This window comes from Toxotes jaculatrix, chromosome 8 (assembly GCF_017976425.1).
Source record: "Toxotes jaculatrix isolate fToxJac2 chromosome 8, fToxJac2.pri, whole genome shotgun sequence".
Lineage (NCBI taxonomy): Eukaryota > Metazoa > Chordata > Actinopteri > Toxotidae > Toxotes > Toxotes jaculatrix.
In genome coordinates this window covers 5,757,352-5,782,004 of record NC_054401.1, presented here as the reverse complement: position 1 = coordinate 5,782,004, position 24,653 = coordinate 5,757,352, and the positions used below count along the sequence as shown (strand labels likewise).

General features: G+C 40.9%; 2 protein-coding genes across 2 annotated transcripts; both read right to left on the bottom strand.

The window, feature by feature from the left end:
* Nucleotides 1-1,962: 1,962 nt before the first annotated feature.
* Nucleotides 1,963-16,023, bottom strand: si:dkey-199f5.8 (beta-1,4-galactosyltransferase 3). Its single transcript, XM_041045060.1, has 7 exons — nt 15,887-16,023; nt 6,431-7,747; nt 4,403-4,638; nt 3,629-3,816; nt 3,381-3,503; nt 2,956-3,060; nt 1,963-2,740 (listed from the first exon to the last, which is right to left on the bottom strand). Exons 2-7 carry the CDS (start codon nt 6,702-6,704, stop codon nt 2,461-2,463), a joined length of 1,206 nt encoding a protein of 401 aa, XP_040900994.1. The 5' UTR covers nt 6,705-7,747; nt 15,887-16,023; the 3' UTR covers nt 1,963-2,460.
* Nucleotides 16,024-17,775: 1,752 nt separating this feature from the next.
* On the bottom strand, nt 17,776-24,492 carry psmc4 (proteasome 26S subunit, ATPase 4). Its single transcript, XM_041045059.1, has 11 exons — nt 24,423-24,492; nt 23,675-23,773; nt 22,694-22,880; nt 21,855-22,001; nt 21,455-21,564; nt 21,126-21,219; nt 20,628-20,795; nt 20,379-20,455; nt 19,433-19,601; nt 18,721-18,776; nt 17,776-18,552 (listed from the first exon to the last, which is right to left on the bottom strand). Exons 1-11 carry the CDS (start codon nt 24,453-24,455, stop codon nt 18,439-18,441), a joined length of 1,254 nt encoding a protein of 417 aa, XP_040900993.1. The 5' UTR covers nt 24,456-24,492; the 3' UTR covers nt 17,776-18,438.
* Nucleotides 24,493-24,653: the final 161 nt, after the last annotated feature.

Here is a 24,653-nt window from a genome sequence, read left to right as displayed (position 1 = left end):
GGCATGCTTCACATTTTCTAGGCGAGCACTGATATGCCTCAGTTCCCTATTGTGCTCAGAACATTCCCATTTCCTTACTAACAGGTTCTTTGACATGCATTTTTAGTCTTGACATACAGATGCTATTGTATTAGTGCCCAGGTGTTGAAATACTAGTATTGTTGTGTGTGTTGCTATAAGGCCATAGGAGTTGAAAACAGATTCACATCAAAATGATAAATACATGACTATATGGTGTAGTGATAAAAATCACAGGCAACACTCTCAAACCCCGTCTCATCTACGTCAGCAGACATATACCACAACAGAGGTTGGAGGGGAAGTAAAAAATAATCATCCATCATAAGCTAACCACATCCCTTCACTAAAAAAAAAAGAAAAAAAATGGTTGGTTGATAAACTTCAGGAAATCTGAATACATTCTGGAAATAATAGAAATAATAGGCCCGTCCATTAAGATAGAATAATACAGCTTTACAGAAATCATAATAACAAATGGAGTGTACTGCATACACACATTCTTTTATCCGTGATCACAGCTTTCCATGCAGTTCTCTTTGGTTTCAGCCTGTTCACCTGTCAGTGCAGCCACGTTCACTGGATAAAGGGACTGATTTTTGTTGTAAACAATAAAATCGGTCAGAGTGAAGAGAAGAGGAGGGCAGAGAGTTGACATGCAGCACAAGGGCACAAGGGGAAAGGACATGGCCGTTGTCTCCATGCATAACTTTCAGTTACAAGAAGAGACAATTTGTTTTTGTGTTTGGAAAAAGAAATATGGAAAAAATGAAAAGCAAAAGAAACACAGCCTGCTTTCTATTAGAAAGCAAAACTGTAACTTACACTTAAACATTGCTAAACATACCTGTGACATAATTCACACCCCAATTTTCATTTAAATTTCACCGTCAGATCATCAATATGTCATCTTGACAACAATGCATTTAGACATTATTTTATGGCTTTAAAAATTCTTAAATCAGTCCAACATGTCACATGATTTTCTCAGACCACAAAGGACAATATAACCTATCGACTGAACTAAAGTAAAAGCAAGAAAATTCAAAAGGTTCTCTTGTGACAAAGGCAAAACGACTTTCATTTCTCATCGACCGCTATGACACAGATTTGTCTCCTGGCTCGAACTACTGGACTAACGTGTTTGTCTAGATGAAGGACTGGGGAGGGGCAAAAGATGTTTTAAAAAATTAGCACATTATCAAGATTCACTGCATATAGTGTTGAGGGAGTAAGCCAGCACTCTTGAGGGACACATATACATAAGGAGCTGTATAGTACACTGTACATAATCAACACACACATATATTTATATATATATATGTATATAAAGGAGGTGAAGCAACGAGACTCCATTTTGATGTGAATCACAAGCTCATCTGAAGGCAGAGGACTGATCACCACCCCCAAGACCTGCTCGATCTGATAAAGGCAAATACACAAAAACACACTAAAAAGAAAAACCTATCAAATGTTGCAGATATGCTGAAAATGATCTGAAAAGGCTGAACTGAATGCACCGATTACTGCTATGATAAACGCTACACAGAGGCGCTGTACCTTGCCCCTGGCATACAGAACTAAGTGTTTTCACTTTTTTCTCATTCCCGCTGATAATTCTACTGAATATGACAAGAGGCAAAATTATGTTTACAGCATCCATAGCACTGAAACCAAGCTTTAGCCTATATTTTGATAAACAAGCCAAACTGAAGTAGAACAGCATCTCTGTTTAGGAACCCTTTCTAAACAAAGGCCCCGGATATTTGGAGACAGATATATGGATATGTGTGCTGTTATGTCAAAAGCAGTAATAAGAAGTAATAGTAATACAGGTTCCTTCATTTAGTACTCACTGTAGCAGCTTCACACACTCAACTGGAAACACACTTTCACTCATGTATTCATTGGCTTTGAGAGAAAAAATAAGTCTGACTCTTGTGGCACAGTGTGACTGCTGGAAATTGCAGCTACTGCTCTATTAAACCCAATACTCTAAATAATGTAAATTACAAGTGAAAAAAAAAAAAAAAGATTCTAAGGCATCACAAGGTTTAACCAGCGACCACAGCGCTGTAGATATATAAACTCATAGAGTCCAACTTTTAGCCTTCTCTCTTTACTGTGGCTCCCTTGGAAGAATAATCAGTGATGTAACAGGATCCCAGGAACCCAGGTGGAGAACAGTCACCTAAAGGCTGAGAAAATCATGTCTACAGTTTTTATTTTTGATAAACCAGGTGTGTTAATCACCCAAATGTCTGCCTGACTGTCTGCAGGCAGTATGATGTTGATTCTCCACAAACTTAAGTCCTTCACCAACAAATGAAAAAGCTTAAAATTAAAAAAAAAAAAAAAATCAGGCCACTTGGAAGAAAAACCACCATCCTACAGCATCTACAGATAGGATTATCCTACTGAAGTAACGGCAGTGAAACATGATTAGCGGCCTTTCGGGGGAGACTGTTTCTCTGAGTGGCCCTCTTTCTGTTCGGCAGGCGTTTTGGCTGGGCCTTTTGCTGGGACTTCAGCTGGTGCTTCAGCTGCAGGTTTGCCCCCAGCTTTGGGGGGAGGAGGTGGTGCATGTAGACCGGCCTCAGTGCCAATGTTGACAGTGATGTTGGTGTAGAGGGGAAGGTACTGCCTTGATATTATTTCATATTCAGCAGTGTTCATCCCATCCATCTTCCAGGTCTGACGTGTCTTGGCCAGCATGTTGAACCTTTAAATGGAGAACAAAGACAGAGCAGTGAATACCAAAGTTGCTTTTCATCCGTATAGTAAAAACAAAAACATAGCACTTACCATTTCTGCTGTGTCCTTTTAAGACTAAGCAGCGTGGAGTTCACCCTCTGAACCTCAACAGATTCCCAGTTTTTTTTAAGTCTGCATGCAACTGCACACATAAAATGAAATGCACCGACTTGTTTACTGTACCTCTTTGGGTTCACATCATTTCCTTTGTCCAGTTTGTGTTTAATCATCTTGTAACGGCCAAGCTTTAATGATGGACGAGTGATATACATCCCGGCCAGGGACACCCTGAGAAGATGAGAAACACAACATCAGTTTAGCCTACACACACCTCTTTATGAGTCGGAATTGGGACATTTTTCAACAGACATTTAAAATCTGATCTGTGGTACTATGTGATCATGACCCAAGAAATGGCAGCACACTGCAACCACAGCACAATTGTAGCCTCATTTGCAGTTTTACAGCTTTTTTAATGATATAACCAGTTTGATTAGGGTTAAATATCAATGTATAATAATAGCGTCAATGTCTGTCAGGCTATGGATGCACTATTTTCACAGTAGAATTTCTCATCCTTAAGAGAAACCGGTCTAAACTATTCTCACCTGACTCCAATGTCATCATCCTCTCCGCCCCAGCCCCAGTAGTTGTTGGGAAAGCCATTCATTTTGAGGTAGTGCAGTGGCGTCAGAGCTGACACTCCTCCAAAGTACATCTTGTACGGAAGCCTGGAATTAAAGATCACAGAATCGCAGATGAATATCTGACATAAAAGTGGAACACGGGATGTGACGGGGGGGTCTGTCTGTGCAGCGCGAACCCCTCAACATTCATAAGCAAGTCAACGACTTACTTGTAGCCAAACTTGTCCATTGCGATGGCTGCGTGCTTGGGGTTGGAGTCGCAGACATATATGTTGCGATCATCCTCTGGAATGAGGTCCACGTCATGGAAGTAGAGACAGTCCCAGTCTTCCTCCCTCATGGCCTCCCGGAAACCCACATTCATTAGCTTGGCTCTGTTGAACGTGTAGTTTCCGGCCTGCAGAGCAAACATAGACACTTACTGTCAAAATGGCTGAGTGTTTGTTACGATGGATTACAATTAACTGAAAGTATACCAGATGAACTCCAGTTTTTCTAGGAAACTGTCCTTGGAATTTGTTAGTAAATTACTGGGACATCACAAACCCCAAAAAATAAAATGTTACTGAAATATTTTACGGTGTCTGCGAAGCAAAGACAAGACGAAGCAAAGAAGCAAGATCTGACAATGTGACTGTGCACTGACAAATCCAGCTCTAGAGATGTAAGAGATGAAGAGCTGAGGAGATGAATCAATTGTTAAAGCAGCTAAGGAGATAAAACCCTAGAAGCCACTTGAGCCTTGTCATACTCTAATATGCACATTCAGTGACAGCACACTAGAGGGAACTCTTCAACTAACCTCAACTGTAGTGGATACCAACCTAAGGATAAACCGGGCAAATTAACTACATGATAGGTGTAAAATTTGCCAAATGTTTAAACTATATTAGCCAAACAAACATTAAGCGAGGCATTACTTAAATCCCTTATTCAACCTCTGAATCTTCCTCAGGTGTACAACATGGTTGTGTGAGTTTCACCTGATGAATGATATAAATTCCATAGTTGAGCTGTTGTCGCTGCAGAAAAGGATGTAGGTAGTAGAGCAGGAACTTTAGGTGGTGTTCTCTGTGCCTGTGGGGGATGATGATGGCTGTACGGTGCCTCGCCTCACAGTCAGGTGGCCTGTAGCGTCCGCCGCGTACCACGAGTGGATTCTTCCTCTGAACCTCCGCTAGAGTGAGCCCTGATGGAAAGCTGACATGGATTGGCCCACCTGTGAATAGAAAAAAAATCTGCTGTCATTATCAGGAGGAAACAGGATATGTTTAATGCAGTGAAGGCAAATGATCTGGTTCGAGTATGAGAGCCTGTTATTTGAATGCGACATCATGGTCCTTCCCTCGACCCAGAGCTCGAGGTTAGTTAGTAAACCAATACCAGTTCTGGAACTTGAAAACTGAAAATCTGGGGTTTGGATTGTTGGTTGGGCAGATATGACAAGGTCTGAAAAGTTTTCACAATTCAGTGACATTTTATAGCCTCACTTACTAATGGGGAAAATAAAACATAAAACATAGAAATACGTCCGTTTAACTTGTAATAATTGTTAGTTGCAGACATTTGTTTTGTCAACAAAGGCCAAGCAACTTGTCACAGGATTCTGTCACAGTGGAAAAAAACAAAAACAAAAAACTGACATTGCAACCTGAGCCGTTTGATTTGTTAAAGTAAAACAACACCAGCCAAGTTTCCCTTGTCAATCCTGTTTCAGCGAACCTACAGGTAGTGCCACAATGTTCAGTATTACCTCAATGACCTTTTTCCATTATGTTTTTTCTAGAAAAGCCCACAGCTCTCTGTGTCAAGTATCAGCATGTAGTTTAAAATTACTGGCTGTTATGTGGGAACAAAGGGGCAAAGGGCAGAGCCTGGAAAGCAGAAAGCTAAGCCTGTTTTTGACTGTGCGTCCTAGTTATACTAAATAAACACTGAGCAGGATCAGATTGTCTAGATACTGTAATATATAACAAGAAAGGAAAAGACAGCAGCCTTAACAATATTTAGGTTCCGTCATCTTTAACTATGACTGTGCACTATCCTGAGGGAAATGATGATTTTGACTGATTTTTTTTTTTTAAACAAAACATTTGCTGTTTAGACTGACAGATTTATAGTGAACATAAGAGTGATCTGACAGATGATTCAAATCACATAATCACAACACAATAATCTTTACTGATCTAAATGATTTCATCTGCTTGCTTGTAATGATGGCTAATTTGCCCCTACATCGCTGTCTATCTTGATGGCAGAACAGTACGTTTGCCAGCTGTCGTACTGTTAGCACATCGCTCTGTCCCAGGTATTCGCTCTTCTCTATCTACCAGGGTTTGTATTTACCTTGCCTCTTCTGGTCATATATTACGTTGCGACCATTGCTGACAGATTGACAAGAAAAATCAAATGACACACCTACTACTGTAAATTAGCTAGAAGAGAATATTATGTGTGACATATCCTGCACGGATCCCTGGCATATTTGCTGTTCTCTATTTACCAGGATTTAATATTTACTTTGCTTCTTCATGTCATACATAATGTTAAGACCATTGCTGACAAACTGAAAAAAAAAATCAAATCTAATGACACACCTACTACTGTAAATTAGCATGAAGAGAATATTATATACAACAACAAAAAACAGAAAAAAAATGTACAGATGTTTAACAAACTGTACTTTAATATCTTTGTTGCTAACAAAAAGCCGCCACACGATCCATTAGCATCACCATTTTGTTGTTGCGTGTAAATAGCAGCAGCGTGTATTTTTAAAGCTGATGCAGTGTGTTGATTATTGTTTGATTACCTGGTGGGTCGATTAAGCAGAACAGTTAACACTTTGTATTTTTCTAAGCTAGTATTTATAAACTTTCCTTTAATGTGTGGTTTTTTGATGCTAAGTCCTGTGCAGCTCATGTGGAAGATCCGTGTCAGTACAACGATACCAATGAAGTTCCTCAGTTTCAGTGAAACTCTAGAAAGTTTCTGATCAGGAGACCACTTACCTATAAAAGGCGATGTCTTCGGGCAGTAGGGCATGCCATCTCCATGGCCATGAGCTTTGGATATGTGAGAGAGGTTGGCATATACATCCCCTCCAGAGATGCCCACTGCTGTGTGGTTGCGCCCTGGCAAACCAGTGGTGTCGGGCTTGCGGAAGATGCGGATGAAGTAGGTGACCCTCTTCTGGTATCCCTCTCGGGACAGCAATGCCATGACCACCAGCTGGATGCCCAGGAACATGAAAAGATAGCGCCATTTGGACTGGATAGTGACCATGGCGATGGCTCTGTGTCTTCAAAAAACAGAGATCCAGAGGAGGCAGTGCAGAAAGTCCAGCTAGTCTTGAGTAACCTGACGCTCAAGCTAAATACACTCTCCCAGAGCAGTAAGGTGATGATTGTCAAGTGTGACTAGGTGGAGGCTGGTGTTGTGGATGTACCTTCTCTAAAACATGGCAAAACACGTTTAATATGACAGTTAAAGTATGTAAAGTTACTAGCAATATTCTATGGGAATATGGAGTTTGAATGTGAAGTAGGATGAGTAAAAAAATTGACAAAAGTCACACATGAAAGGCACTTTTGGTAGGCTGCGATGGAAAGAGACCACTCAGGAGCAGGAAAATAAAAAAATATCCCAAAATATTAAAATTCCAAAACTGTATGTGGCAAATATCTCCAAGGTTGACTGTTGGTCCAATTTCGTGATTGGTGTGGGGTAGTAATGCCAGTCCCACATCATGTAGTTTCACCTCCACTGAATTCTATCCGTTGCCCCGTGAAGCTCATTCTCCCCCGGTCAGATAAATGGCAGCGTCAGTGTCTCTCACTCACTCACTCCCTTGCTTTCTCTTCCTCCCTTTGTGAGCTTTATGCTGCCTTCTGTTCTCCCTCATGTTCTCTCCTGAGGGAGGCCTCTGCAACAACAACAACCGCCATGACAAAAGGGCGCATATGCAAACGTATAGGCCCTCTACTTTACAGAGGATTACACAGCTTCCATTGACTCACTGCCTGACTGACTGGAGAGACGGGGGGAGTGGACCATGACCGGCGTGGGAGGAGTGGTCAGACGGTTGCATGTGCGCGTGGGTGACTGTGTATTGGCTAGGGGGAGGGTTTCAGTGGAGAGTCAGGCTGAGAGAAAGAGAAATGTGGGAGGAGATGGTGGATGAGGAGGAGGGAGAGCTTTGATTCCCACTGCTATTGTTCCATAATGATGCAATCCACAGCTCTGAGACCCCTCAACCAGCTCACAGGGCCGACAACCACTGGACTCACTGGATGGACAGGAACTGGACCAATCACTCCAGCACAGCTCTGAAAGAAAAAAAAAAAAAAACAGAAGAGGAGGAGGGACAGTTACATTGACTGACACCCTTTGGTTCAAACTGTTGACATCAGCGATTTTGTACTTACAGCAGAATGTTTTTCCCATACAAACAATGACTAATTGTGTGCAATACAGGCCTAACGAATGGACTGTTTGTTTACATGGAGACTCAACAGCACAGTTGGATAGCCTTGACTAATCAGGCCCAGCGTGGGCTCCAGTGCAGATGCCTCCCCAAAGACAGGCCTGCTGCCCACAGTGGATGGCAGACGGGAAGTCATGCACCGCCATGTGGATGAAACTTTTTAATACTGAAGCCCACAAACTCAGTGGCTCTGTTCCTGTAGGTTGAAGCAATGTTGTGTTTGCCGAACTTGCATAACCCCTACCCCTGCTCTGGTGCTGTCTGCTGCAGTATCCAACACGTTCTTAGTTGCAAATCTATTAGTGCTTGTTAAAGTAGCCTGCCTCAGACCACTAATCCTAATCCCACTGAATGCTACAAGACTGGCGGCGAGACCGCGAGAGACAGATAGAAAAAAAAAAAAAAATAGATTAGAGCTGCCCACCTCTCACCTACACATAATACTACAACTGATTTTACAGCAAGGTTTGCTTAGGTATATATAATGAATGAAATGTCTAAAACCTTTTTTTTTGCTAATGTGTGTTTTATAGATTGACAAATGCTAATAGTGCAGCCATTTTATTGCCTGTTTAGTTAATTCCTACTGAGTTATCATCATCGGCCCTTAGAACATGCTGTGCTAATCACACAGGGGAAAACAATGCATTATGAGCACTCTTGCCTGTGCAGGATACATTCCTCTTTAAAAGCAGTGTTCTTGTGCTCCCTCTTTTCTTGTGTTTAATCCGTCAGTCAAACCATGTCACACACCAGGAAAACTGGTACATTACACAGAGCTTGTTAAGGCAGAAAGACTAAGGGAAAAAGAAAAAAGGCAGCAAAGAAGAAAAACAGACTGTGTTGACAATATATGGGGACAGAAGAATGACTGTGAACTCTTTATGCTGCATTATATTTTAATCAAATACAAAAACTGCCTAATTGATCAACTACAAAGATACAGTATATTGGTGAGATCTGACAAACTCATACGTGCTGGACTTCAGTGGTTTTGTATTTCCGCAAATTTATTTGACAGCTGACTGCAATGATTTTCAAGGGGTAGTGCTTTTCAAGGATAATAAAGGTTTTTCTCTAAGGGGATATGTGGATCAAAACAGAGAGGAAAGCCTCTGCTTGCCACTGCAGATGATTTTCATCTGCACATAGAACTGCAAGCAGATGGGGGATTGACCCCTCTCACTATACCCGGCCCCTAAAAGAACCCTATAGATTATGGATATGGTTTATAGAGATCATGCCATAAAGACTCTGATTAATCTCACAGAAGGGGAATTCAGCTCCACCACTCAAAGATGTGATCTGGAGCAGAAAACCAAGGGATTGGGAAAACAGTAATCTTTTTTTAAGCAATTACTAAGACTTATTAACCAGTTCATTCCCTTCCAGGCTGGGTAGATTGATATAAGTGATTAAACCTCACTTTCAATGACAAAACATGGCTGATAAGAGCGGTGTGGTGCGCAAATATGAGTCACTAGATGACTAAGCATCATTCATAAGGAAAACCCACAAAAACCACTGTGACACCCCCTTCCTTGTCTCCCATGTTCCAGTGTCATTTTCATCTGTAATGACATATAGGAATATTTTCACAAAAGGAAGAAACGATAGGTCTGGTTTGCCTTAGTGCTTGAGGGCCATATTAAGCTGGCTTATACAGTGAGAGAATTTGGCAGCAGGAAACTCCTTTAACAAAGTGCAGGCACTGACTTAACACGCATATAAAAGAGACCCAGTGACTAGATTTAGACGAATCTTTCTGTTAGCTAAAAGGCAGAGGATGAGGAGCAAACCAAAGAGAGAGAAGGACAAAGTGAACCAAGAGGAGCTGGAGGGGGAAATGGAGAGCAGCCAACAGTCTGGTTACACTATGTGCTTTTGACTTCATTGTCTCTCTTGCACAGATATCCTTCCTCCCTACATTCAGAATTTAAAAAGAGGCAGGTTTGGCATGACATAACATACTCGAACACAGCAAAGCGAGCCATTTCTGGTCTTGTTCCCAGCACCCCGACACTCCTCTTACTTTTTACTATACAACGTGTGCTTTAAATAGTGATGGAACATAACAGCTGACAAATGGGACATTTTCTTTTCTGCCCATAGGGCATTAATATTATATATATATGGTTGTGTCCACATGCATGCTTGCACACACATGAATGAATGCAAGAGGACTAGCTTGGGGGTTAGAAAAGAAGAGCAGGCAAGAAAATAAAAGAGGATGGGGGTGTAGGAGTATGGGAGTTATATATTTAGACCATCATCTGGGGAATATGGCTTATGGTCAGCAGTGTTGTTCAAATCCTAAAGGGACAGCACAGAACTCATGCGCAGCCCACTGACAGCCATAGCAGCCCCAGAGGGAGATAAATGAGAGCCAGACCAAATCACAGTGAGGGAGACCAAGTCCTGTAAGGGTGACCACACAGGGGGTTTACCTAACCAGACATTCCTCCTGAGTCTACGTTGGTCCACCAGAATCACTTTTCTTATTTCTTTCCCCCTTCTTTTTTATTCCTCTCCGACTGTCAGGACAGTCTGTTTGTTGGACTAGGACTGATCAGCAGCATTTCCGTAAAAAAAAATCACTGTATTTTCAACAGCAGCCCTTATTTATTACCTGTTGCGGGTTATTTTGCAGTTGGTAGTTATCTGAGCCAGAAATTCCAGGCACAGCTGGTTCACATCAAATGAGCAGAGTACACATACAGAGGTGGCCCATCCCTGATTCAACACAACACTATTTTAATATCGGAAATTGGCTGCAACTGCATTCAAAGTATTGGCCATCAAAGCAAAAACAAGGCCATCATTTACTTAGTAAATACTGACAAGAAAGACTGATTTGCTCAACATTTGTCCTCCCCATATTTTTAACAAAAAAAGTAAAAGAATAGAGGATAGGAAAGCTTGCCACAAAAACCTAGATTAGACTGCACTGTGTCATAAAAGCCTTAACCTCTTAACCCCATTGAATCAAATAGCAAGGTTCTGCATTAAAGGATGAGGCTTTGACATCTGCCTGAGTGTATCTTCAGTTCTATATGGGTCTATTGAGGATGAGCGAGTGGTCTTCAGCATTAAATGTGCGACCTTCCTGTTAAATCTGCTCAGCCCCTATTACTGTTGGGGGAGGGGGGGTATTTTTATTTACAGATATAGCACAAGACTCTTACATGCTATAAGGACTTGGTATCCATCTCTTAAACTTGAGTATCATTGTAATGATCAACACAGAAAACAATTGAATCACAAAAGAGCTAGAATTAAAGATGACAGTCAAGCAGAGAGGTGAGTAAAATGTGCTGTCCCCTTGGTCTCTTTCAACAGGAAGCAGGTTGCATGGCAGAAAAACCTGTGGCCTTTCAAAATAAATGGCCGCAATGGCATTTCTTGATGTGCTTTAGGAAATCAAGTACCGTTAAACTGATCTCACATTTGTTGCTATACTTGTTGCTTTTTATCGGCTGCTCAAGTTAGAGGTCAACACAGCGAATCACAATCTGAATGTTCTAATCTGCCATAGGTTTTTACCCTGGGTGCCCTTCATGAAGCAACCTGGGTTCAGGGGAGCCAGAGAAAAAAATGCCAATGAAATTCTTGTTCACATTTATACACCACATTTTGTAAGATTAAACTCTATTTTCCGTTGCATATACCGTCTACTGGGATCAGACTCTGGGCTGATTTCATTAATGTGCATCTGCTCCCAGAGAATAACAAGTAATCAGTTAAATGAGATGGCAAACTCGAGTAATGTCCAGATCTGTGGCTGCTTAACGAGTGCAGGGGAAGCAGAGGTGGAAATGAGTTAAACACAAAAGACAACTGTAGCCTGTTCAGACAGTACTACCATTTTCTTTTAAAACATCTGAGATGTGGGCACCTTTTCTGGGGCCTGGAGTCAGGCCATCATAAGACTTAGGCGCAGTGCCTAAGAATTTTTGCACAGTATCTAAGCCAAATGAACAGAAAAGGCTGTGCTAAGAGTTCTCTACTGCTCTGGAAGAAAGGGATACAAGACAATATTTTTTTCTGGTAATTGGGTTTGAAAAAGTAGGGGTCACTTTAAAATTCAGGACCAGACCATTATGTGCTCATTACATCACATGTTCCTTTTAAATGGAGAGTACCAGTGTAACTACAGCCTTTAACACTGTGTTGCATTATGGGCTGTTTGCAGCCTTAGTACTGCTAGGTTAGGGAGTGTTTTCAAATCTGTCAAATCTGTAAATTTCTCAGAGTTAGCCAGCCCTAAAAGTTTCTTGTTAGCCCAGTTTAGCCTGCAGGAGTTTCTGACGGCTGGTGTGACTTGATTTGCTTCCATGGTCCATGGCCTCCCTGTATCTGTACTACAGAAATGAACCAGGAAAAAATATCTAACTCTCAACAATCTGTGTTGGCTTCTTTAAATATTGTAATGATTGGTTTCTAGTCAGATAAGCGTTTCCTGTGAAGATGTCATAAAACAATAACAAAACTTAGATACCACTAGAGATAACTTGCATTCTTTTCACCTCTAACCACTTACGATCTCATTGACGCCATTCTGCATTGTCAGAGTCAGTGTATAAACCCTGATACCAACCAACAGCCACACAGAAAATGCCATGGCTGAACTAGCTGGGTAACATGAGAGGCAGGTTGCTTTTGTTAAATCTGCTCATGCCTTGTCAGAAAGGAGTTGATCCAAGGTTAAGGTTAGTTTACCGTTATTAAATGTAAATATGTTTTATGTTTACATTTTGTCCTCTACATTTATACACACACACACGAGATGACAAAATGTTGTCTGTGCCCAGAAACATCAATGTGCTGTTGGTTAATTGCGACCTCAGATAACACACAGATAACAGGTGCTGTAAAATCATGCTTGGCATCTTACTGGTCTCAGTGCAGGCATTAATATATTTCCCCCTGGAGATTTGGCCCTGGCCTCAGTGTGATCAGCTCTGCAATTACTGTTATGTCACACTATTCACAACGTTTACCGCAAATTGCGCAAAAAGTGAGTCAACATACGAAAAAACTGTCTCCAGTATGTTACCATTTCCTCATTCTTAAAAACTGAGGTAAGGCTCAGGAATCCAGACCTTACCTCTGGACTACCGGTTTAGATTCCTTTCAATGGCTTTTAAGGAAGCACTGACTGTGTTCCCGTTTTGCGACCATGTGAAGAGAAACAGCTATGAAAGGAGAGGACACGGGCTATACTCCACAATTGGACAACTGACCTATGTCATTCCACAAAACTCATTCAGTGAGGACCTGTGAGCGTAAGCTTATTAACATGAGTATTTCAACAAGTTTAGGAACTGGTGTTTAACACTACATGTGTGAGTGAAACCGATGTCAACAGATGTGGTCAACAGACCGCAGATCTCTCTTTCACAACAGCATCATTGTTCTCTACAAGTCCGACAAGACATTAAGCAAACAGCGTGTAGGGCACGCACACCCAAAGCTCTTATACAGGTGCTGGATCAAAAACCAACACAGGGAAATATCCTTTACACATACCTCGATCAGTCTTATGAACACAAAAGACAGGTAAAAACATTATTCTGATTCTGTATACACAACCAGGCCTTTTCCTTCAAGCACCAACAAAGCAAGACCAGGCAATGAAATAATGTGCAAACATGCCTGAGAAAAGAGGTGTCTGCATAACAACGCGTGCCAGCGTCCTTGTCATGGCAACCCATCGTGAGCCCTGGCCATTCATTGCGGGTGCAGCTGGTACATGTCTCTATGGCTGTTCCCTTGAGTCCGACTCCGCTGGGACAGACTGCTGAAAACCACATCATCCTCCTCCTTCCTCCCACTTTTTCTTCTCATCTTTCTGCCTGTGGTTGTTCATGCAGTTTCCATAGAGTAGCAATCACCTTCAGCTATAACCAACCCACCGGGGACAGTCACTTATCCAATCACAGTAACTTCCAGTGGGTTGCAAACTTAGCCATGACAACCATGGAGACAAGAAAACTCCCATGTGGCCATAAAACCCACAACAAAACTGCAGCAACAAGACACACAAGGAAGAAGGGAGCTGACTACCAGTCGTGTAACATTTAGCCCATGAAAATCTAAATGTTGAAAATTAAGTGAGATAAACCAGGGCTAAATGATTGCTAACAGCTGTTCCCTGGGAATATCTAACGCAGAAGAAAGAAGAATAATAAGAGAACAAAAGCCATGTCAAAAATGTCTACGTGACTTATCGTTCAGTAAATGACAGATTGGTAATGAAATAGTCATCTGCTGAAGCAATGTGTTAGATGATAAGAGATAAAACTACATCATCTACTACATTATGAAAATCAAGAAAGGACACTATGTCACAGGATTGTATTGTTACGACAAATTTCAAGTTCACAATAACCTGCAATAACTGCCAGCAGTCATGTGTAAAGGGGAACTGCCACCAGTTAAGTAAGAGAGACAGGACAAGCAGAGCTATCAAAAGTAGAGATTGTACATACTGCTCACTTAGTTCTTACTGCTTTGTTTTAAAATGGTCAAACATATGTGCTCTCGCATCTCTGTTTTTGGTACTTTTGGATTTATAACTCAGTAACAATGGCCAGTTCGTGTCTACATTTGTAATTTATGGTTTTAAAAGGACATGTTTTGAGATCTGTTTTCATTAATGCTTACTTGGGGTCCTATTCCTATGAATAAATTTAATCCTGTCAGCTGCTTAATACATGTGAAAGACTACATGTGTGGTGTCCCAAGTTTCCCCTGACACAGAAGTGTGTCTGGCATATTTACACAAAAACTAGAGAGGACTGAGTGTACAGAGGGCATAGTCCTGACCACACACAGAGGGTGTGACATTAAGACAAAGATTAGCGTCAACAGATACAACTAATGGTCCGTCTACTTGCAGAAAATAAACGGGTGGCCATTCTGTTTGCCCCCAGCACCGGTCCCCTCATACCTCAAGTATGGACTCAATCAATCTGACAGTTCAGAGGGGGAGGGGGTCGCCACGCAGAGCCTTTTGTTCTGCTGAGAAGGGAGTACATGAGAATATGGGGAAAGAATAGAGGCTGTGAGACCTTCAGAAGGAAGTCCTGCGACTCAAAATCAAAACTCACACGAAATGGTGGAATTAATGCGTATTTTCAACACTCCCTGATACCTCAACTGCGACCACGTCCCCAGCGTCGGCTCACAGTCAAGCCACACATGAATAGTTAGCTATTAATAAACCGGGTTTACACGCCTATTTAAGTCGTCGCTAAACTCATGACAAAACTTTGTGTCGCCTTTGCACCGTTAGCAGTGACACACACACAAACTAGCTACCTTTTTTTTTTTTTACAGGCAAGAAAACTTTCAAGGGGTTTAACTAAACCTTGGACTAGCATTTTGGAAAAGTAACGCAGACTGAGCTTGTTTTAACGAACATTAGCTTACACCATGTTGGCTGCGTTAGGCAGTTTATAACAAACTAATAACACACACTTGAAAAAAATAAAAACTCGTGCCTTCTCTTGTACCTGCTATCGTGTAAGGAAATCGACTTTTAAACTGTTTATCAACATTATTCGTAGCAGATTTTTTTTTTGTACCGATACGGGTCTTACTTTTAGGGTGAACAAACACTGCCGCTGATTTTCTTTCAACTGTTTGTCTGACTGACGTGAACATGTTAACACGTTTACTCAAAGCAAAGAGATAATCAACAACACTTTCAAAACAACAATCGGGTAAACATCACAGAGTAAAGTGTTCTCATTCGGCCGATTAAAAACTGTTTCTCGGCAGCTGTGGCAGGAAACACGAGCCAAACCACGCCGAGCTAGCAGCTGCTGGTTAAGTGACGTTAGTTAGCTGGCTAGCTAGCTACCAGCCACAGGCACACACACACACACACACACAGAAAGAAAGGAAAAGAGAGAGAGAAACATATAGTGCTGTTTTCGGTGTGGGTCAGTGATATATTTGAGTGTTTCATTCTTACCGGAGAGGCTGATTTGATTCCTTGGCTGGTTAAGCAGCCCTTAGCCGTCGATATTCCAGACGATACCCCGTTTCCTCCTCTATGTCCGATATGTTTTGAAGTTGATGCTGTGTGGACGACGTGCTGTGCGGTAGTCTCGAAGGGCGAATGAGCAGAGTCGGCGTTGCACAGCAATTTCCCCTCCCCTTCTCTGGAAATACTAAATTACATTATCAGTCTACTCGTTTATCTGTGTAAAAAGCTCCAGCTTGGCTTTTTAATATGAAATACTGATTAATATAGTGTTTTTAGGGGTTATTCAGGTAGTAATATGTCTCAGCTGTAGTGGAAGGGGCACTATTATATGCATAATTAGCGGTGTATTTATAGTAAATTTAGGCCTATTTTTTTAAATAAATAATTTGAGGGCAAAATGTTTGTCATAAACACAAACAACTCACTGAAACTGATAAACTGAATCGTGAAAATTAAGTTAACAGTTAAAATGAAGTTTAAAGATGTGCGTGTTAAACATGTTTTTTAAAAACTACTGCCACATGCTCTAGAACACGGCAAAACAAAAACTAAATGAAAACAAAAAGTGCGCATTTCATACAGGACGTTACATTTCACCCTTAAGGTAAGACACAATCAATTACTTTTGATTTATTTGATCACAGTTATACTTCTAGAATTGGTTTGATTTTAAAAGGAGTAAGCACATTTTTTTTCCTTAAGAAAAGCCAAACAGAAATACGAAAGGTGTAATAATCTGAAAATATCAACAAATTTACAATCACTTTTTTTGTATGGCTGCCAGTAACCTGAATTTAATCTCATCTCCGTCCTTGATGGCACAGGAGTTAGCGAAAATGGCAGTCCAACCACCTCTGTACCAGTTGTTTCCTCTCAGGCCATCAGAATGTCAAGCCGGCATGGATGCATTGGTGACAGTCTTTTGGTGTCGACTCTACCCTGGACAGTACTTCATACCAAACCGCAGACTGGATAAAATCTTTGCCAGGATGTCCTATCGTCCAGAAGACGCATACGTGCAGCTCTGTCCCTACTATTTTGATCAGGTCACTTACATCCTTCCTACCAGAGACCAAGTGAAACATATGTGGGTACCACTACTTTGATTTCCACTGTAATTTATTAATCAAATCACATTAAGGGAGCTCCAAAACTTTGTTTTTATCGACTATTATCTATAGTTTGGGATGTAACAGCAGGCTAAGTTGAAATTTTTGATCAGAATAATCATTCATCATAATCAAGTTTTAATTCACCTGTATTAAATGTACGACAGTACATTCAAAGCTTTTCCCCAAGGGACTCTGGTCATCAGCCCTCACTTTATCCACATAAATTCACAATGCTAGTGTACAAAGGTGATGTTTGCTGTGTAGCTTGGTGTGTATTTGTTTTACTGACACTCCAACATGGATGCTGTTATGAATGATCTTTCCCCCACTTGTGGCGTGAAGGGAGAGCTGCAACCTTAGGCTGCACTGCTTCGACTCATGGGCAGACTTCAAAAAGGAAAAGCAGAGGGCCACTGAGCAGAACGGACGGAGGCCTTTAAGGACTAACCAAGAAGTCCGGCCTAGCACTGGCATCCACTTGGGTCGACTGTGTCAACTCCAAGATCCAAACACTGGCAGGAGTATATCCACAAAACAGTATCTTCAACTAATGTATGGCTAAATACAGATATTAATTAGCATGTGTCAGATGTTGTGATGTGATACTAGCATAGATAACGCTTTTGTGTGTGGGTGTGAGATATGGTTCATTTTTTGACAAATGTTTTTCAGGTTAATTCTCACTCTATTCACATTGATTTTGTCTAATCAATCTAAATAGCCTCAAAATGTTGGACTAAAGTGCTTTAGCAACATCTCGCAAAAGAACATTTTGCTGACAGAAAACAAAAAAAGTGTGGATAAAGGCAAGGCCATGCAAGACTACAGCTTAAGTATTTGCTGACTTACTAACATTAATCACATCTCAGGCTACCAATGATCATTTTCTTAATCATTTGGTTCATAAAATTTCAGAAAATTGGGGGGAAAAAAATCTGCTATGACTTTTGTCTGACCAGCGGTCTAAAACACCAAAGACATTTAGTTAAAGACTCAGCAAAGTTATTTTTATAATTAATTATCTGCAACTTATATCCTTACATTTCAAGGCAGGAAAAAATGGCTACCGTTTACCTTTTTTATGGAAAACTTTAATGATTTTTTTTTATAAGCAATGTCGTGTTCAGTGAGTACATATAGATAAAAATTTTCTATCCTAGCTACAGTCAGGGCCAGATATTTTTAGGAACCAGACGAGTGCCTTTACAAAAAGCACTCCATCACACGGTTGTGTATCTTCTCAAGGCTGGAGACACAGGGCTAATCTGACATTAGGCCTTGTGTTGCAGTAAATTTAGTCCAAAAATCAATGCAGGTCAGGGACTGCAAATCCACAAAAGACACACTGTAGATACAGACGCACAGACTTAAATCAATAACAAACTTGTGTGTCTGGACACCTTTTACTCTGGATGTATTTTGTCTCTACTTGTAGAACTCGTGCTCCTGCTCATCCTTTTTGATGACGGTCTTGTAAGCTTTTTCGAAGTCTTTGGCCAGGACGATATACCTGTTTTCACGCACTGCCAACATGCCAGCCTGAGACAGCCGAGGAAGAAATGAACAGAAGAAGAAATCAGGCAAAAAATGAATATTTCTATATTTAGTTGTTATATATACAAAATAACAGATTCTCCATTTTTTTTTATTAGTTTTCATTTTCCACTAGTCCAAGAAAAAAAAACAGATATTAAAGTTCTAGCTCACCTCCTGGCAGATGGAGTTTATATCAGCCCCGGAGATCTTGTCTGGTCTGGCCACATCTGTGCATCAGTTAAGGACGACAACACAACAATGCCAAAATACAAGCAAACCATCTGAGTATCCCAACCATATTTAGACATACAGTAATAATACAGTGTACACAGTGCATGTTCACCTTTAACACTTTCTAAATTTTAAGGGCAGCAAAAACAGAACCACTAAGCTGTTCTCAGGAATAAAGTGAGTCTCGTAGCGTAAGCAGAGAGCCCTTCACAAAAATCATCTCACACTCAGAGCTGTTAGGTTAGATGGTGTGCAAGTCTACACCTGTATGACTGGAAGATAAACACCAAAAAGGCACATTCTTACACTGAGTTGCCAGCTGGCTATGACTCTAAAATATTTAAAAACCTGCACTGCACCAACTGGCTTCATTTTAACATAAGATCCACTCTGTACACTGCATGGTCTACAGCGGTAACAACACGAATTTAGCATCCTTGACATTTAGCCCATTTCCCATCATCCATTACATATCTATGTACCCACCCATCATCAGTACTAGATTAAAACATGTACCACATAGGATTGTACAGCACACATACAAACATGTATGCTGTACACAAATTACCATTATAAGGAAAAGTAAATTTCTCACCTTGTTATACATTCATGAACAACATTTAAACATGCTGTTATTGAGCTGAAAGGATACAGTCCTCGAGGTCCACCTCCTCAGAGAGGTTCATTTTACTGGTGATGGTGGAGAAAATGAGACGTTTCTGCCTGCGGTCGGGCAGGGGGAACTCAATCTTTCTGTCCAAACGACCAGGACGTAGCAGGGCTGGGTCCAGTGTGTCTGCTCTGTTCGTGGCCATGATCACCTAAGGGGGGGGTTCAAATGTCAAACAAGATCATGTGAGCATGATGGTATACTGGGGTGCATTTGGTCCCATATGAAATGTTTGTTTCTGGCTTAATGAGAGGAAGTAAAATGAGCTGAACTTGGACCAAATGCACCCATAGTATCCAGGGAAGTGGTTTGGCCAATCCTTTGAAACTTGAAACATCCATCACTCACCAACTGTTCAGGATTCAATTTAATGTACAAAGTGTGTCACTGTGTTTTTTTATCCAAAAAACTTTCTACATTGCCTACAAAAATTTTGGTAAAGTAAACAAAGCCATGGGTGCTCTTAATTAGAGACAATTATGTACTGTCGCACTTTACACTGCCGCTGCAGTTTTTGCAAGCAGACCCTGAATGTGTGTGTTAACAGGGCAACAAACAAATGTAGATACTGAACTGTGCTTCCTCTCTACGGTTTGTGGAAATACACAAACTGCCAACCTCTTTATACACTTAAGTCTTTGTACAAGTCTAAGCAGTACTGCATGTGCAAATACCTTAGGAGCAAAATGTCCATTTAAAGTTTTGAAAAATAACAATATAAGGCTTAGGGCTGTTTTCTAAGCTGCGTGACACAATGCACAATGACAGTGGCATAGTGAAAGGATGGTTGGCAGGAGGGACAGCTGTCTGGTGACTGATATGGCTAACACAGTGCTCCATAACTGACACCACGAGTCAGCACATACAAAAATGGTTCAGTCACAAGAGAAACGTTAAGAGCTTCCCGAGCCCGGTGGACTTGGCTCACCTTGACATTGACGTTCTGGTCAAAGCCGTCCATTTGATTAAGCAGCTCAAGTAAGATTCTCTGCACCTCCCTGTCAGCTGCAGAAGAAAACAACAAGGTAAGAGGTTAAACATTTACCATGATGTTACTGCATTTACAAAGATGTAATCAGGGTAGACTTGACTGTAGGACAACGAAACAACAACAAGAGGGCATTATGAGCTGGGTTTATATGCAACAAGTCTAGATGTGAGCCACACAGATTCGCACCTCCAGTCTGTGCATCAAAACGCTTAGTGGCGATAGCATCGATCTCATCAATGAAAATGATGGCAGGTGCATTTTCCTTTGCCAGCCGGAAGACGTCACGCACCATACGAGGGCCTTCACCCAAATACTTCTGAACAAACTCAGAGCCCACCACACGGATGAAAGCCGCTGGAGGTGAAGAGAATGACAAAGTTTACATTTTCTTTACATTGTACATACAGGAGTATGTATCAACAATCTATTAGATATTACTTGTAATTAGTAGTAATCTGTGTTATGACCTTGTGTGTCACTTTGTATATATGTATATGTATATGTATGTATGTATATGTATATATATAGTGTAAAATATATTATACTATACTATATTATAGTATAAAACAAGACAATATCACATTACCAAAGACTGCATAAATAAAAACTCCAACAGTATTATATTTAGGATGTAATTCCTGTGCAGTGACAAACATATACAGGCCTCTGGTATGGGGGACTTACCTGTAGTGTGGTGTGCCACAGCCTTGGCCAACATGGTCTTACCGCAACCTGGAGGTCCATACATAAGGACACCCCTGGGTGGGTCAATGCCAATCTGAGACAGTAAGCACAAATGAGCTGATTGAAAGATTAGTCCTGTTACAATCCAGCTGCTTGTTAGTGGTAATGCAAATCGTTTGTGATTAACAAAAACATATTAGCAATCTAGCCCAGATTTTCTACATCTGAACTGAGCAAACCCATGATATTTACCTTCACGTTGATAATTAAACCTATACATGTTTGTCAGGGTTAATGTTGACATGTTTTGTCTCTGTTACATATCTGACCTGTTTGTAGAGTTCAAAGTGTGTGAGTGGCAGCTCCACTGCTTCTCTGACTTCCTGCTTCTGGATGTCCATACCACCAATGTCAGCATACATCACATCTGGCTTTTGGTCTGGGAGCACAAACACAGAGAAAAGGAAGGTTAAACCAGCTACATATATACATAATGTTTAGAAAATGGCCTCTTTTGCATTTTAATGGATAAACTTATGAATGAGGAAATAAAATGAACTGATTGCTTGATAGTAAAAATTGTTAATAAAATCTTTTGAGATACTACTGGAAAATATGTTTGTGATCACAGTCACACTCTGGTTTGCTGTGTTGAGCTTGTCCGCACTTAAACATGTTTACAGACCGTGCAACCTGAAATCCCCTGTGAGTGAGCGGCGAGTGTTTTACCTGACGTCAGCATCATGATGCTGCTGTCAGCTTCAGGAGGGAGCACATCTACAAGGGCGTTGCTGTGCTTGTGCAAGGCCACTGAGGCGTTGGGCTTCAGCAGCTCTCTGTCGATGGTGCTCAGGATACGAACATAGTAGTTGGACCCTGAAAGGGGAACAATGGAGAATAAAAGTGGGAAGAATACAGGAACAGAACTCATTACAGATTTAAAACATGTACTTCACGCTGAATAATTAAAATTTGACAGCACACAGTACATCTCTTCCCCGTTCTCTCAAAAGACTCTGAAAGCCAGAACATGATAAAGCATTCAAACATACAGCTTGTATGAATCATCTGCTGTGCCATTCATTTTTAATTCTCATCTTTAACTATTTATTTATTTTCATGGTCATTATTTTTGCATTTCAAATGTATACTGTTTTGTTTTCCATTTATATCTTGGAAATTTAATACTAGTAAGAGTTTAATTGTTCCTTGGTGCAGAAATCATCCCCTTAATATTAAACCTGACACAAACAAAATATCAACCAAAATATCTATGAAAAAGGTAACGCACAACAAAAAACAACAGATTCTATTTCAGTGTTTATGGGCAAGAATTGAGGGGGGGCCACACGTCTTTAAATACTATAAAGTCATAAAGTAGCCACAACTGTTGTTAAAATTTTCTTATTATTTTGCATAAACTATGTGGTCACTCTCTACGAGTACAGCTGACACAAACAGATCTGCGATGACTCAGGTCCCACTTCCAGGTGCAGTTGTACTCAGTTCTGTTCAGGCTGGGGTTTGTGTGTTTTTACATTTTGGCAGCTTTTTTCTTTTAATGGTACCTGTAGTGGAGCCAACAATGGCCGTGTTCTGGTCAACCGCTTCCAGGAACTGGCCAATGACAAGTGGGATGCTCTGTATCCTCTTCACCTCCTCCTGAGCATGGAGGAACTCTTTCTTCAGGTTCTTCTGCTCATCTTTTATGTACTCCTCCTGCACCTCCAGGAATTCCAGCTCCTGCTGCAGCTTCTGCAAACATACAACAAAAGTAGAGGAAGAAATCAGTGTGAGAGCCTGCAGGAGATGAATATACAATAAATCTGCTTTCTGGGGATCATAGTCCCAAGCTGGTGGCTTGTGTGTGGACACAGAGAGTTGAGAATAATTAAAACATTTAAGAACAAACATTTTGAAATCACTTTTGGAAAAAAACAAAAAAAGGATATGTTAAAATTCATGCAAGCTTAGACAATATTACACATTTTCTAACAGAATTACATGTAGTGGACACCTCGTCACACTGAAAGCCCCACATTGCATCTGATCCGTTGTGTGAGGCTGCCCTAAAAATATATAGCATCAGAAATTTCAGAAACTACACAGTAATTATTGTGTGTTGCTCTTGATAAGCAATTTATTTTAGTCTGCTTTACAGGTTCACCAAAAAACCTAAATCACCAGAAACTTAAATGTTTAAAAAAATCAATATAAACAAAAGTAGGTGGGTAAATACTGCACGAACCTTAGATAAACATGGTCTGTGAGAAATGTACTGCAACCCCTCTGTTTAGCCTGATAAGACTGAACTGACATTTTATTTCAATCAAAAACATCACTCTAATCACAGAGGAATCAGAGATTCAGAGGTTTGAAGCCAGACTACTGTAATTTATGCATGAGGGTTATTTGTACAAGTTTGTTTCAAGTGTTTCTGTTCCATACTTATCATTAGTGGAATGACTGCAGCCATTTGAAATTTAACAACACCACATCTGAGAGGTAGGATGTAACGTTTAACTCAAATACATGAGCAGGTATCAGACCTTGTATCTGCTGTACAGGTCCTCGAGATCTTCTGGTTCTGGGGCCAGAAAAGACAGACCTGTCTGAGGTCTGGAGCTCAGAATTGCCGGCATATCGTCCTGTGAAGGTAACAACAACACAAAAGCATTTCAAATAAGCTAACTAATGTAGTTACCACCATACATCAATGAAGACTTTGCGCTACATTTCACCTGAACAAACAAAAAATATGTTTACGGTACAGACTATTTACAGCTTAAGAACATAATACACCAAAAACATAACTTTGCAGAAACACAGCGATAAACAACAACTGTACGCTCGGTTGTTACCCAGACAATCGCTAGCTTAGCTACCCTTAGCTTGTTAACAGCTAGCTAACTTTAGCTGTTCGCAAAACCCAAAAACAGACTATTCAAAACCGTTTGCGACACACCGGTGAAACACGGACACATCATCCAGATAACATGACATCAACCTTTGGTAGCTAGGGTTTTACAGGAAAAAAAACGCTTAAATCCTTTTTCTCAAACGCTACAAACACCGTGCTAATGCTAGCAGCTAACTCGCATGACATAGCAACTGCACTGAGTAGGGAATGAATTGGCAGGTTTACGTTTCGGCAGTGTCAATGAGCTAACGGACGGTAAAAGACTGCGACAGACGCGCACTGAAAGCAACGCTCAATAACGTATATTTACAAAAGCCTAACACAAAAACTCTGCCAATTCAAAGTGCAAAAGAGGAAACTATCTCACAAATCCGTACCGGGCTCTTTTCCACAGCTACGATATCCTCCATGTCGGAATCTGACTACGGCCTACCGTTTTGACGTAATACGTTCACGAAAGGTTGTGTGGGTAATGTAGTTCTTCCTGTTCTTCTTCTAAACGTTTTACGGCGGTTGGCAAACCGCATTACCGCCACCTGCTGGTATGGAGTGTGCACCGGAAACTAACGTCCAGCAATTTCACCGTTTCCTCTATACTGCTCTACCTG